The sequence below is a fragment of the Dreissena polymorpha genome, chromosome 1, assembly GCF_020536995.1.
Source record: "Dreissena polymorpha isolate Duluth1 chromosome 1, UMN_Dpol_1.0, whole genome shotgun sequence".
Taxonomy (NCBI): Eukaryota; Metazoa; Mollusca; class Bivalvia; order Myida; family Dreissenidae; genus Dreissena; species Dreissena polymorpha.
This window is the reverse complement of record NC_068355.1, coordinates 182,564,825-182,579,323: the sequence shown is the minus strand read 5'-3', so window position 1 is coordinate 182,579,323 and position 14,499 is coordinate 182,564,825. Positions and strand designations below refer to the sequence as shown.

The 14,499-nt window shown below is 37.2% G+C and overlaps 1 protein-coding gene across 1 annotated transcript; it reads left to right on the top strand.

The window, feature by feature from the left end:
• Window positions 1-2,112: 2,112 nt before the first annotated feature.
• LOC127864883 (uncharacterized) lies at window positions 2,113-13,204 on the top strand. Its single transcript, XM_052404777.1, has 3 exons — window positions 2,113-2,511; window positions 11,937-12,958; window positions 13,194-13,204. Exons 1-3 carry the CDS (start codon window positions 2,174-2,176, stop codon window positions 13,202-13,204), a joined length of 1,371 nt encoding a protein of 456 aa, XP_052260737.1. The 5' UTR covers window positions 2,113-2,173.
• Window positions 13,205-14,499: the final 1,295 nt, after the last annotated feature.

The following is a 14,499-nucleotide window of genomic DNA, read 5'->3' as shown; positions in this document are numbered from 1 at the left end:
TCTTTTTCTGAAAATTGGCGTCGGCATATGGATGTGCTTATGAATCTCATATTTCTCGTCATAAATGTTAAAGATTATTTTTTTCGTAATTGATGTTGTAATTATATTGGATTATCGGATGCATGTGCACATTAGAAAAGCGGTATGTATTACGTTATCGTTCGATTCGGTTTATATGCAAGTATTTTCGGATGACAACAGAGCATGGCAATACACAGGACCTATATTATAGGCTATACTTTACCTGTTTTTATATCCCCCTGCAATAAATTAGCTCAAAACTTATAACGCTGTCCGTTTATAACGCGGTTGCGTGGCTTGGACCCCGTCATCCGCGTTATATTGGAGTTACAGTGTATCACTCATTTTTATCACACTAGCGTACTCATGCAATTGATAATTATTATTTTATAATTAAATGTATTATTATGGTAATTTATTAAAGCTTTTATGCAAAAAATAATACGGCTTATGCATAGAGCTCTTTGTTGTGTCAAATAGTCCGTCTGACTCAGTCTTAAGAAATCTTTACTTTGATACAAATGGCGCGTTGTTTTAAGATGCAAATAAATGTATTAATAAATTCTTTTTACACTAAATATTATATTTTTGAAATATTATTTAGGTGTTGTTTTTTCAGAGCTTCTTATCGATTTATTTACTTAACAAGTGTCGTTATCCATATGTTTTGAAAATCATGAAAATGAAGCATACGTTATACAACAACTTGATAAGTGTCTAAATGATATTATAAACTGGATGACAACTTTCAAGCTAAAAATGAACCAATCATAAACAGAAATCATTTTATACGGAACAAGGCAACACTTATCTAAAATGTCCATATCAATTGTGAGTGTTGGAGGATGCATTGTTAAGTTAGTAGACCGTGTGAGAGATCTTGGTGTTACAATGACCAACACTCTTAACTTTGACCTTCACATCACCAAGAAGTGCCAAATTGCCCAAATGCAATTGCGTAATTTAAAAGCTATACGCAGGCATTTGACACAGAAGTCAGCAGAGATGTTAGTGCATGGTCTTGTACACTCCCATATTGACTTTTGCAATGGTTTATTCACCGATCTACCAGCTTACCAAATTCAAAAGCTTCAGTGGACTCAAAATCATGCCGCAAGAGTGGTCCTGAATGCGTCATTTGATCAACCAAGTGCTTAACTCTTGAAACAACTCCACTGGCTACCAGTAAAAGCTAGAATCATGTAAAAAGTCCTGGTTATGGTCTTTCATGTTGTCCATGGTTATGCTCCTGGTTACTTGCAAGAAATGTTTGTCCCAGCAAACAGTCGGTATAGACTTCGATCACAAAGTGACTGTAATCTTGTTATTCCCAGGATGCAAACTAAGATGGCGGATAGATCTTTAGCTGTTGTAGTGGTGGAACAATCGACCAAGCCACTTAAAATTCATTGACAATGAGGGCTGTTTTAGATCAAGACTTAAAACTAATTTGTTCAATCTATTTCACGGATAACCAATGTGCAGTGTTTGTGAAGTGCAATAGAATATTTTTATAATAATTTTTGCGCTATATAAGTGAAATGTATTTGTATTTGTTTTGCGTCACTGTATCCCATGCTTTTGCCTACCAGTGGATTGCGCATGCGCTAAAATTAAGAATCAAAACAATAACAATGAACTGGTCTATATTCACACTAGCCAATGAGCGCAATTGCATTTTTATGACCAAGTATAAACTATCAGTTTAAAATACTGTTTAAGGAAAAGGATCTGATATATTGTAATAAAATTGGTTGATGTTAGAACCTAGCTACTGTATTAAACTTATAATAACATGTTCATAACATGTTATTTATTAAAACAATTAAAAATGTGGTGTGTTAAAGACTCTGGTTTCAAGTTTTTATTCGCAAAGCTTGTTTTGTGCAGTTTAAAGTAATCAATACACGCATTTGTAACCCAATAGTCAGGTGACAGTATACATAGTTACACTGTTTACTCCTATCATAATAGCGCCAGTTGACAGTTAACTTGGTTGCTGTTCAGTTCGAAATTTCTTATTACTTGCCTGTGTTTAATACTAATTGTGTGTGTGTTTTCTGGGATATTAAGTCTTTACATAGGCTTGGACATAAATATTTCAATTGATATTAGATTGTAAAATCTTGTTTGTTAAAAGTGAATTATCAAAATGGCAACATCTGGAATTTCTAGAAATTCTGATGTGGTTAAATATTATTGTTGTACAATCTGCGAGACAGAGCGGTCTGTAGAAGTAGATGCAGATTTTTACTGTAAAAAATGTCTTAAATACTTCTGCAGAACATGTATAAACTCCCACAGACAGCATGGTAGGTGGTTTTATAAAAAATCTCCTTATGGAAAGGATAAAATAATGAAGTGGCCACTTTCTAAGAAGATAGAGAATTATCTTTTAGCATGTACCATACACAAGGATGAACAGTTGACAACGTACTGCGCGGACCACAGTCAGCTGTGCTGCTCTAAATGTGTTGAGCTGAATCACAGGTACATGTATCTTATTTTTGATAATTTATATCAGTATAAATTATTGCAGTATAAATTATTGCATTGTATTACCAGTATGCAATTACCATCATCCATTTTAATTTGTTAGTTATATAAGTATTTCCAAATCATTTCATCATTCATGTGTGCAATTTGTTCCTGAGCTTTAATTTGTGTTTGCTAGAAATAACATTTCAAAGTTCAAGCATATGGATTAGGCCAACACTTTTTAATAAATTGATTTACGGGATTTTTTTAAAATAAATAAAAAAAACATCTAATAAATTACCACACACCACATTTTACCCCCCTCTCACTCCGCCTACCCCCCCCTACCCCCCCACCCCCACCACCCAATTTTTTTTTTAAACATCTTATAAATTACCAACCCCACATTATACCTCCCTCTCACACCCCACCCCCCCACAACCCCCACCCCCCACCCCCACCCAATTTTTTTTTTTTTTTTTTAAACATCTTATCAATTACCGCACCCCACATTATACCCCCCTCTCACTCCTTCCTTGATCATGACTGGCAGATGACCCCTATTTATTTCAGGTCACTAGGTCAAGGTCACAGTGACTCGAAATAGTACAATGGTTTCCGGATGATAACTTACATTAGGTCAAAGGTCAAGGTCACAGTGCCAAAAAACGAATTCACACAATGGCTGCCACTACAACTGACAGCCCATATTGGGGGCATGCATGTTTTATAAACAGCCCTTGTTAAAGTTACTTCTTATAATTTGGGTAAATATAGGAAATTATAGTTATTTAAGTTATAACATAGTCAATGACATTAAATATAGTTGTAAGTTTTTTTTTAAATGATTGTCATTAAAGATAAGGTCAGATTAACTGAAGGTTTTCACGTCGCGATAAAATGGCGACAACTTTTTGGGGGTCAGTGAAACCCCAGTATACTTAAATGAATCACTTTCCTGGGGCTTATGTAACATGGTTGAGTGGCTGTCTACTATGTTTCAATAAATCCTTACCCTGGGGACAACACTTGCAACACCGTGGAGGTCTTCTATTGTACATGTTTTAACTAAATTTGTATCACAAAATAACTTCATTTCCTCTGAAACCTCATGGCCAAAAAGTGTAATTCTTGGTCTGTGGCAATTAATTTTGATAATTTCTTTTTATTTTTAGTTATTTGGACTTTCAACATTGAGGGTTTTTATCAATACTTTGACAAGCTGCTATTTATGTATTCTTATCCATGTCTTGGATCTGGTTGTCTTGATTTGTATATACTGATAAATACAGATACACTAACACTGGTTGTACACTATTTATTTTATGCTTTCCGGTGGTTTATAGAGAAATATCAGTGAATTAAAACTGATAATTTCACTGTTTCAAACAATGAAAATTATCAGTGAAAATTATCGATAATTTTCACTGTTTATGTTAAATGACGTCATTTTTTGGACGAAATGACCTCATTTTCCCAGCGAAATTCTTTAGTTAAACTCTTTAACAATGTATATAAACTGTGAAAAAAAAGCATTAAATAAAAAGAAAATTTGTTGGGTTCGGTGGATTATCGATTTTAATTCACTCGTGATCATAGAAAATATATATTTTCACTTGTGGCTGCGCCACTCGTGAAAATATTATTTTCTATGATCACTCGTGAATTAAAATCGATAATCCACCGAATCCAACAAATATCCTCTATATATTGTACTAAAGGAATTATAACAGTAGTTAAAGTACATTTACAGTATGTTATATTTATGTGTTTACAAATTAAAAAGAGGTGAAATCAACTAAAAGTGACTTTTGTTCAGAAGAAATATCTTGCAATAATGCCGTGTCTTTACTTATTAATAAGCAAAAAACATATTTAATATGCTAATAATATAATAATGTTTTAACACTAAGAATCAAACAGATTTAATACATCAGGCAGTGTTTTTTTTTCAGTTTTGGGGGAAAATTCGCGCGTAAAAGGGGAAAAGGGGGAAATTTTTATGCTTAGCTACCGTAGGTTTCCACGTATAGCGCGCAGTTTTTTACCTCCAAAAATCAAATTAAAAAGCTGATGCGCGTTATACATTGATACAACGCTATCCTGGCTGCTAAATTGGTAAAAATATGTTGTGTAATCGTAAATAATCAAAATGGCCGCCATGTTTTTTTTCCAGAAAACCACCACCCTATAATCTTACTGACTGAGGGGCCATTGTCGAAACAACCAGAAGTCGCTACTGGTAGGTATGAACGCTGTAGAAGAAGTTTTGTCAAAATAAATTTGTTTGAATAAACTTGCGGACATTTCTTTGTTTGTGTTTTAACACTTCCTTTTCGATGAATTCCGATGGGGATTGTTGTCGAGAGCAGGCAAAGGTAGGTGCGAACGAGGTCTTTTTACGGGTAACGGTAGGTGTGAAAGGGGATCATTTTGCACTTCGTAATTGGCAGATGATATTGAGTAATATGTGCCACGACTTGTGACAATATGCAATTGCATTTTGTGCGTATAAATATTCAACGTTCAACTGTGGTGTTTCAAACTATCGTTAGCAATCGCCTGAACTACAACACAGAGAGATATTGACATCGTCATACAGAACATCATCCAATTGAAATTGTCTACCATCGAAAGTTTTATCTTGAAATTGTCTTGAAATTGTCCATAAACACAAGATTTATCTTGATTGTCATAATGGGTCGTGTACGTCAGTCGTATACCGCCAAAGAAAAGCTTGATGTTGTCAAGTACGCCGAGACTCACGGTAATCGAGCTGCTGGGCGTGAGTTCAATGTCGGCGAGTCATCGGTGCGGGAGTGGCGTAAGAACAAGTCCAGTCTGCTGAAACTTCCGCGTTCAAAGCAGGCTCAGCGAGGGTCGTCTGCTCACTACCCAGATGTCGAAAAACAGCTGCTCGCCTGGGTAGAGAAGAGGCGCGACAGTGGAATCGCTGTTTCCACTGTTGAGCTACGTATGGAGGCTCGTCGGCTCGCTAGTCTGAGCGAGTCGACAAAAGACTTCAAAGTGTCAGTTCGATGGGCCCACGGCTTTTTGAGACGCCACCCCCTCTCTATAAGAAGACGAACGCATATAGCGCAGAAGCTACCTAGCGACTTCGAGGACAAGTTGATAGAGTTTCATCGCTATATTATAAAGAAGAGGACGACTTTTGAATTTGACATGGCACAGATTGGCAACGCTGATCAGACCCCGCTGACGTTTGATCTTCCTGCTCATACGACCATTGCAGCAAAGGGGTCAAAGACGGTGACCATCAACACTACAGGAAATGAAAAGAATCGCTTCACCGTCATGCTTGCATGCACAGCAGACGGTGGAAAGCTCCCCCCGTATGTTGTCTTCAAGCGGAAGACACTTCCAAAGGGTGTCACGTGGCCCACCGGGATCATCGTGAGAACACAGGACAAGGGGTGGATGGACGACGATCTGGTTAAAGACTGGGTAAAAACGGTCTGGGGAAGACGACCAGGCGGTTTTTCCAAACGAAGCCTCCTTGTCCTCGACCTCTGGTGCCATCGTTCCCCGGCTCTGCTGCGCCTACTCAAAGAGGACTACAAAACCACTCTTGCCATCATTCCGGGTGGCTTGACCAGCGTCCTGCAACCACTTGATGTATCCATCAATAAGCCAATGAAGGTCCTGTTGCAGCGACGCTGGAACCAGTGGTACAGCGAGGGCGACCACTCCTTCACAACCACCGGGCGCATGTGGAAGCCGGAGTTGGAGGAGATATGCAAATGGATAGTAGAAGCATGGCACCAATTGGATCCCAACATCATTGTGAAAGCCTTCAAAAAGTGCTGCATTTCCAACAACCTAGATGGGACTGAAGACGACTCTGTTTGGGACGACATGACGAAGAAGACATCCGACGACGACTGCTCTACAACTACAGATGAAGAAGACCACCACGAACTACAAGACTACTACGAGGAAACACCGACCGGAATGACAGACGAACAGATAGAGAAGTTATTTGAGAGCGACAGTGACGAAGAAGAATTTGAAGGTTTCGACACATCTGACATCGACGGAAGAACGCTCTAGACGACCGCGGAAGAACGACAAAGACAACAACGGCCCTTCTCAGGGCCACCCATATTCTCGAGAGAATAGTCTTAACAATTGTCAAAAAATATAGTCCTTCGCCCGCATACCTCAACAATTGTATCCCTGTCTTCTATGCGTAATTCAAATTTACCGGTAATGCACACGCTTTCCCCGAGGAAAAATCACACGATGTACACTAATTCTTATTTTCTCACGTTTTTCACGAAATGCACGTGGACTGTTAATCTTTTGCTACAAAATTATAAAATTGTCAGAAAAGTATAGTGCTATGCAACCCCTGCTCCTAATCATAATGACGCTTCCTATTTTGAATGCTTAATTAAGCTTTCCAATGCCCCGGATTATTGGACTGTGTAATAGTAAAATGGCGGCCATTTTCGGTCCGATTTGGTGGTTTTATTGTCTTGAAATATTTTTTTCTCCATTTTTGCATTTAAAAAACAGCCTGCGCACTATACACGGGTGCGCGCTATACGTGGAAACCTACGGTAATACTTAAAGTGGTTCTCTGCTCAGTTTGTTTCAAATCATGTTGATGGGGTCAAAACTTGCCACCCCAAGTGATCAGATGTATAAACACCTTTATTGTTTATCTCAACAAAAAAACTTCTCTAAAACTGATATTTTGTGTGTAACAAAGTATGGTAGTCCTCTTCAAAGTTTGCTCAAATCATGTGTCTGGGGTCAAAACTAACCAAGCCTATGTGTCAAATGATTTAATTAGACTGATGTAGTAAATAACCATAAAAATTGTATTCTAAGAAACCACAAGGGTCTGGGGTTTAATGTTTGGTGTTTAACATCATTATGTGGTCCTCTACATAGTTTGATCAAATCATGACGCTGGGGCAGTCTTCGAATAAGCCTACAAGCCCGAAGCCCAAGTCGATTCTTGGGCCAGTTGGTCGATCCTAAATGCTTATAAAATAGCCCTACAGGTCGATTAAATATTTGAGCGTTATATCAATAACCTGATTTATACCCGTTTTTAAGAGGCACGATTAAATTTGCTATTTAAATGCCTAAAATGACGTTATACTTTTAAAGAATTGCATGAACACATGCGGCCGCCATTTTTTTTCAACTGTTGTGTAAACATCCGGCTATGTTGCTATTTAAAGTAATGATGATGCCCAATCGAGATGAGATTATTCAAACTGACCATGCGTAGATCACGTTTCGGGATGTTAACGCATCGGTCACTTCGTAATGTTTTAAAATAATGACTAATCTAGAAGCGTATTTAATTTTAGAAGTGTTTTTCGAAAATGTATTTATAATTCATGAAAAATGAACGAAGTAATTTTTCAATAAAAATAAAAGAGTCTGTAAGGGATATTGTACGCATTGGTTTACAAACAAATTGATCCTTAATACAGATAGATTTCCATATGTTTTACTCAATTATTCTTGCGTATTAGGAGACGTTTTTTTCAACTAATTATTAATAATTGTAGAACTTTCGTTTATTCTGTTATCTCTTTCTGCTACGTGACCTACTTTGCTACTTATAATCTGCTTACGAATATACAATACTTTTCACGGTTGACACATCATTGCTTATCAAAACATCGGGAATAAATTGAAGAAGCAGACATTGTCATTTGGTAGATTGGGAAATTAACACAAACGGTGGCCTTTTTGTTCTGAAGCCACATGCCGACAATTCGGAAATTTACCGGCGATTGTCCTAGTAATAATACAATAATAATAAATTTGCTTTAAATAAAACCAAACACCGGTCAAACTGATTAATGGAATCATTGAATGAGAACATGTGTAATAATAAAGTTAAAATAAACAGCATAATCATCTGGTGCATTTTGTATAAAATGCATTTCAACAGGAAACAGAATATCCTTTATTACTGTAATCACATGCATCTGTTTTTACTAATGGAAGTAGATTTTCTGATTGTTAATAACTATTTTGGTGTTCCTGGCCAAAAAAGTCATAAAATTTATATTGACCTCTTCGGGCTATCAAACATGTCTTCGGGCTATTCAAAATTCCATCTGATTAGCCCGAAGGTCTATTTTGCCAAAAAAATTAGCGTGAAGATTGACGCTGGGGTCAAAATTCCCCTTACTCTAGGTGTTATTTGTTTTTGTCCCTTACCGGTATTACCGGTGGGGACTTATGGTTTGCGCTCTGTGTGTCCGTGAGTCTAGCTGTGAGTCCGTCAGTCTGTCACACTTTTCTGTCTGTCTGTCTGTCTGTCTGTCTGTCTGTCTGTCTGTCTGTCTGTCTGTCTGTCTGTCTGTCTGTCTGTCTGTCTGTCTGTCTGTCTGTCTTCATTCATTCATTCATTCATCATTCATTCATTCATCATTCATTCATTCATTCATTGTATGTGTGTGTCCCAAAACTTTAATCTTGGTTAAAGTTTGATTTCTTGCGCATTATTGAAGATAGCAACTTCATATTTGGCATGCATGTGTATCTCACAAAGCTGCACATTTTGAGTGGTGAAAAGTCAAGGTCATCTTTCAAGGTCAAAGGTCAAATATCATTTATTTTTCTTACCTTAAACTTTAACCTTCGTTAAAGTTTGGTCATAACTTTTTTAATATTGAAGATAGCAAGTTGATATTTGGCATGCATGTGTATCTCATGGAGCTACACGTTTTGAGTGGTAAAAGGTCAAGGTCATCCTCGAAGGTCAAATGTCAAATTTATGGCTTCAACGTGATGCAATAGGGGGCATTGTGTTTCTGAAAAACACATCTCTTGTTTCATGTTTCATCACCCCAACCTATAAACAAGAGCAGACAACTGTATCAAGCATTTTGTAAGAATTATGGCCCTTTTTTTACTTAGAATATGCATATTTTTGATAAATCTATGTTAAAGTTTACGTACCGCCTCAAATATTTTCAATGTCCCTTGACATATTGCTTTCACATTTTGCAAACTTCTTTACCAACATGACCCCAACCTATAAACAAGAGCAGACAACTGTATCAAGCATTTTGTAAGAATTATGGCCCTTTTTGTCTTAGTAACTGAATATTTTGTTAAATTTTGTGTTTAGATCCACTTGACTTATAAAGTATCAAAGCTATTGCTTTCACATTTCAAATATTTTCTTACTATCATGAGGGTACTGTACCTGCCAAGTTCAATTTGACCTTTACCTTTGAATGACCATGACTCTCAAGGTCAAGAGTAAATTTTAGTTAAATTGCCATAACTTCTTTATTTATGATAAACTTGTATTAATACTTTGACAAAACAACACTTACCTGAATACCACAATGGATTCCACCCAAATAATACCCCACGCCCCAACCCAGAATCCCTGCCCCCCACCCCCAACCCCCCCCCCCAAAAAAAAATTCTTTATTTTCAAAAGATCATCTTATAAATTACCACACCCCACATTATACCCCCTCTAAAATACAAATATTTATTGTCCCCTACTGGTTTCACCGGAGGGGACTTATGGTTTGCGCTCTGTGTGTCTGGCTGTGAGTCTGTCTGTGCGTCTGTCTGTGAGTCTGTCACGCTTTTCTGAATCCTGCAAAAACTTTAAAAGTTCTTAATATTTTTTCATGAAACTTGCAACATGGATAGATGGAAATATGGACATTATGCACGTCATTTCATTTTGTTCCTAAGTCAAAAATTGTGGTTGCTATGGCAACCAAATGAAATAACATTCTGAAAATGGTGGAATTTCTGACAATGGTGGAGCCAGTAGGGGACTAGATTGCTTGACAATTGCCTTGTTTACTTTATTTTTGAAGGACCGTACAAACTTTCCACCCAAGCTATTACTATCAAATTTGAAATAAAATCTTATTACTTTGTTTAATGTCTTTACAAATGTTCAATACATTGCGGAATATATTACTTTGATCTTATTGAATTATTTGAACAATTACCCCATGATGGCTTACGTTATACTGTCAAGCACTTGAATAGTCGAGCGCGCTGTCCTCTGACAGCACTTGTTTAGGTTATTTTACATTAACTTTTTCATTTCTACATCGATTCACTTCTAATTGATACTGAACTTCTTTTATGGCAATACGTGCCGCGTTGGGATACCCGTCGGCCTCTGCCGTGCCATTTTTAGTTGTATTTGTAAAGTGTCTGGAATACTTGTTGAGTAACGTGTGACATAAAAGTTGCACTGTTGGAAGGACAGACAGGCATGTGCAAGTATAAGCTCTCCCTCCATATTAAGCCTCAAAATATCATGCTTTCATTTAGTTTCCATTTCCATAGTTCTTGTTATTATGCCCCCCTTCGAAGAAGAGGGGGTATATTGCTTTGCTCATGTCGTTCGGTTGGTCGGTAAGTCGGTCGGTCCGTCCACCAGGTGGTTGTCGTATGATAACTCGAGAACGCATACGCCTAGGATCATGAAACTTCATAGGTAGATTGATCATGACTTGCAGATGACCCCTATTGATTTTGAGGTCACTAGGTCAAAGGCCAAGGTCACGGTGACCCGAAATAGTAAAATGGTTTCCGGATGATAACTCAAGAATGCATACGCCTAGGATCATGAAACTTCATGGGTAGATTGATCATGACTCGCAGATGACCCCTATCAATTTTGAGGTCACTAGGTCAAAGGTCAAGGTCACGGTGACCCGAAATAGTAAAATGGTTTCCGGATGATAACTCAAGAACGCATACGCCTAGGATCATGAAACTTCATTGGTAGATTGATCATGACTCGCAGATGACCCCTATCAATTTTGAGGTCACTAGGTCAAAGGTCAAGGTCACGGTGACCCGAAATAGTAAAATGGTTTCCGGATGATAACTCAAGAACGCATACGCCTAGGATCATGAAACTTCATAGGTAGATTGATCATGACTTGCAGATGACCCCTATTGTTTTTGAGGTCACTAGGTCAAAGGTCAAGGTCACGGTGACCTGAAATAGTAAAATGGTTTTCGGATGATAACTCAAGAACGCTTTTGCCTAGTATCATGAAACTTCATAGGTAGATTGATCATGACTTGCAGATGACCCCTATTGATTTTGAGGTCACAAGGTCAAAGGTCAAGGTGACCCGAAATAGTAAAATGATTTTCGGATGATAACTCAAGAACACTTTTGCCTAGGATCATGACACTTCATAGGTACATTGATCGTGACTCGCAGATGACCCCTATTGATTTTCAGGTCACTAGGTCAAAGGTTAAGGTCACAGTGACAAAAATCGTGCTCACACAATGGCTGCCACTACAATGGACAGCCCATATGGGGGGCATGCATGTTTTACAAACAGCCCTTGTTTAAATGTGTAGATTTGTTTAAAGCATTACATAATATCAATGACTATTCCTTGGTATGTACATGTATTGATTGTTTATTTCAGCCAGTGCAGTAAAGTGACTCCAATTAATGAGCTGACTGACATGCAGCCCACAGACCTACAGGGACTGTCAGTGGAGCTGGAAACTGTTCTGGGAGAAATCAAAAGCCTTCAGATCAGTCAGGAGCTCAGTGTTCAGGCATTGCTAAGAACATATAAGGAACATGGGGCAGTCATGATAGAACAAATGCGTGGCAATTTAAATTTTAATATAGATGATATAGATGAGTGTGGTAATAGTTATGTGAGTACATCGGGCGGACATGAGCAATATTTAAAAGAAGAGATGTGTAGGAGTGTTCTTTTTATCTTGAATGAATTTGATAATATTACTGTGAAGGAACTAAACGAGATGAGAGATGAAGTTATAAGCATAAAAGGGTCAATTACAAGTTCTATTCATAAATGCACCAGTCTTCACAATGACTTGTCACATTTCCATGAATTTGTTCAGAAAATTGGAGATAATAAGGAGCTCTGCCTTATAGCCAGCATAAAATGTAAGCATATAATACAGCAGGCATTAACTCTGCTAGGAAAGTCAGGCAAGGTGTTTAATGTCCAGAGTAATACTGCGCACAATGTGAGAATACCAAGTGATAAAGATGTATGTTATATCAATGGCATATGTGTTCTTCCCAATGGGCAGGTACTGGTTGTAGACTGGAATAATCAGAATGTCAAGCTGCTGAACCAGCAATACCAGGTGGTGAGTCACTGGGATGTGAATGCTCGGCCATTGGACATTTGTTTGATCACACCCAGTGAGGTTGCAGTGGCTGTGAATACTAGTAACATACATGAGGTCCAGTTTATCACTGTCAACCAGGGAAAGCTTGTTTCTGGCAGGAAGTTTCAGTTACAACATGAATGTAGAGGTATTGCCCATCACCAAGGAGACCTTTTTGTCACCTCTGGTCAAAAAATTTTCAAATACACACTGAATGGCAAACTGATATGCATACTCTATAGTGATTTTTGGTCATTGGATGAAAATTTTGAAGATAGATCAGCTGATTTGACAGGTAAGAATCATGGTGAATCCATCCTTATAACATTTATAATATGTAAAGGGATTTTTCTAGCCATTGTGGGAAAAGGAGTCTAGTCAAATTTTGTTATTAGCTCGGCTGTTTTCAGAGAAAACCCGAGGTATTGTCATAGCCAGTTCGTCGTCCGTCGTAGGCGTCGTGCTAAAACCTTAACATTGGCTCTAAAATCAAAGTACTTCCACCTACAACTTTGAAACTTCATATGTAGATGCACCTTGATGAGTTCTTAATGCCACACCCACAGGGTTTTTTTCCCACTTTTTGGGAAGATAGCCCATGGCTTTGGAATTGGGAATTTTATCGGCATTTTCATGAAATTGGGAAAATAAATTCATTAGCCTTTTTTTCCACATGAAAAGTCCACTGATTAGGGAAATACTAAATTTGACATAACCTTTTATAATCATTCAAATTAAATGAACAAAATCATATAATACTTTGTTAGATGTAATTGAATTGAAATTGAGATAAAAAAAACATATGACTTCTTTTTAAAAAAAAAAAAATTTTTTTTTTTTTGGGAAATTGGGAATTTTTGCCACATTTTGGGAAAAAAGTATACTTTTTGGGATTGGGAACATAGCCGAATTTCGGCTATAAAAAAAATAAACTCTGACCCATTTTTGGGTCACTAGGTCAAAGGTCAAGGTCACTGTGACCTCAAATTTAAAACTTTAACATAAACCTTAACATTCGCTCTAAAATAAAAGTGTTTCCACCTACAACTTTGAAACTTCAAAAGTACATGCACCTTGATGAGTTCTACGCGCCACACCCATTTTTGGGTCACTAAGTCAAAGGTCACTGTGACCTTTAATATAAACTTTAATATAGGCTCTAAAATCAAAGTGCTGTTACCTACAACTTTGAAACTTCATAATGTAGATGAACCTTGATGAGTTCTACACGCCACACCAAATGTTGGGTCACTAGGTCAAAGGTCAAGGTCACTGTGACCTCTAAAAAAAATCTGACAAGCTTTCGCAGCCGAGCGTTGGCACCTGTTATGCTGTGCTCTTGTTTTAAATCCATACAATGACAAATTTGGAAAGTTTTATCGACTTAATGAACCGAATTGGGATTTATTTTTTTAATCAACAAATATTGACCCATAAGGTTTGATCTTGTTGTTTTTTTAAATCATATAAATTATAGTTATATACTTTGTGAGATAAAAATAAAATAAAATTCAGATGTCATAGCAGAAAACCCGCTGATGTATTATAAAATATTTGTTCTATAATTCAAATGTGCCCTTGAATACTACAGAACATTGTAGCCAAAATAAGATTCAGAAATATTGATTTATAAATATGAGTAATGAAGTATTTTGACTGTAACTACATGCCATGTCTATAAATTGAAACTGAGTTCTTGGGAGAGAGACACTTTCTGACCTAGTCTTAATTTTGTGGTTTTTAAATGATTGTACATGTACAATATGTAAGATCAATTGAATAATTTCATAACACCATATAACATAGGTACTCTTGTGGTTGTATTCTTTTATGAAG

Bases quoted from the DNA above. Each gene is read 5' to 3' on its own strand.
- LOC127864883 (XM_052404777.1), top strand. From the start codon at position 2,174: ATGGCAACATCTGGAATTTCTAGAAATTCTGATGTGGTTAAATATTAT. The intron at 2,512-11,936 runs GTACATGTATCT...TGTTTATTTCAG, and splicing joins TGTGTTGAGCTGAATCACAG to CCAGTGCAGTAAAGTGACTC.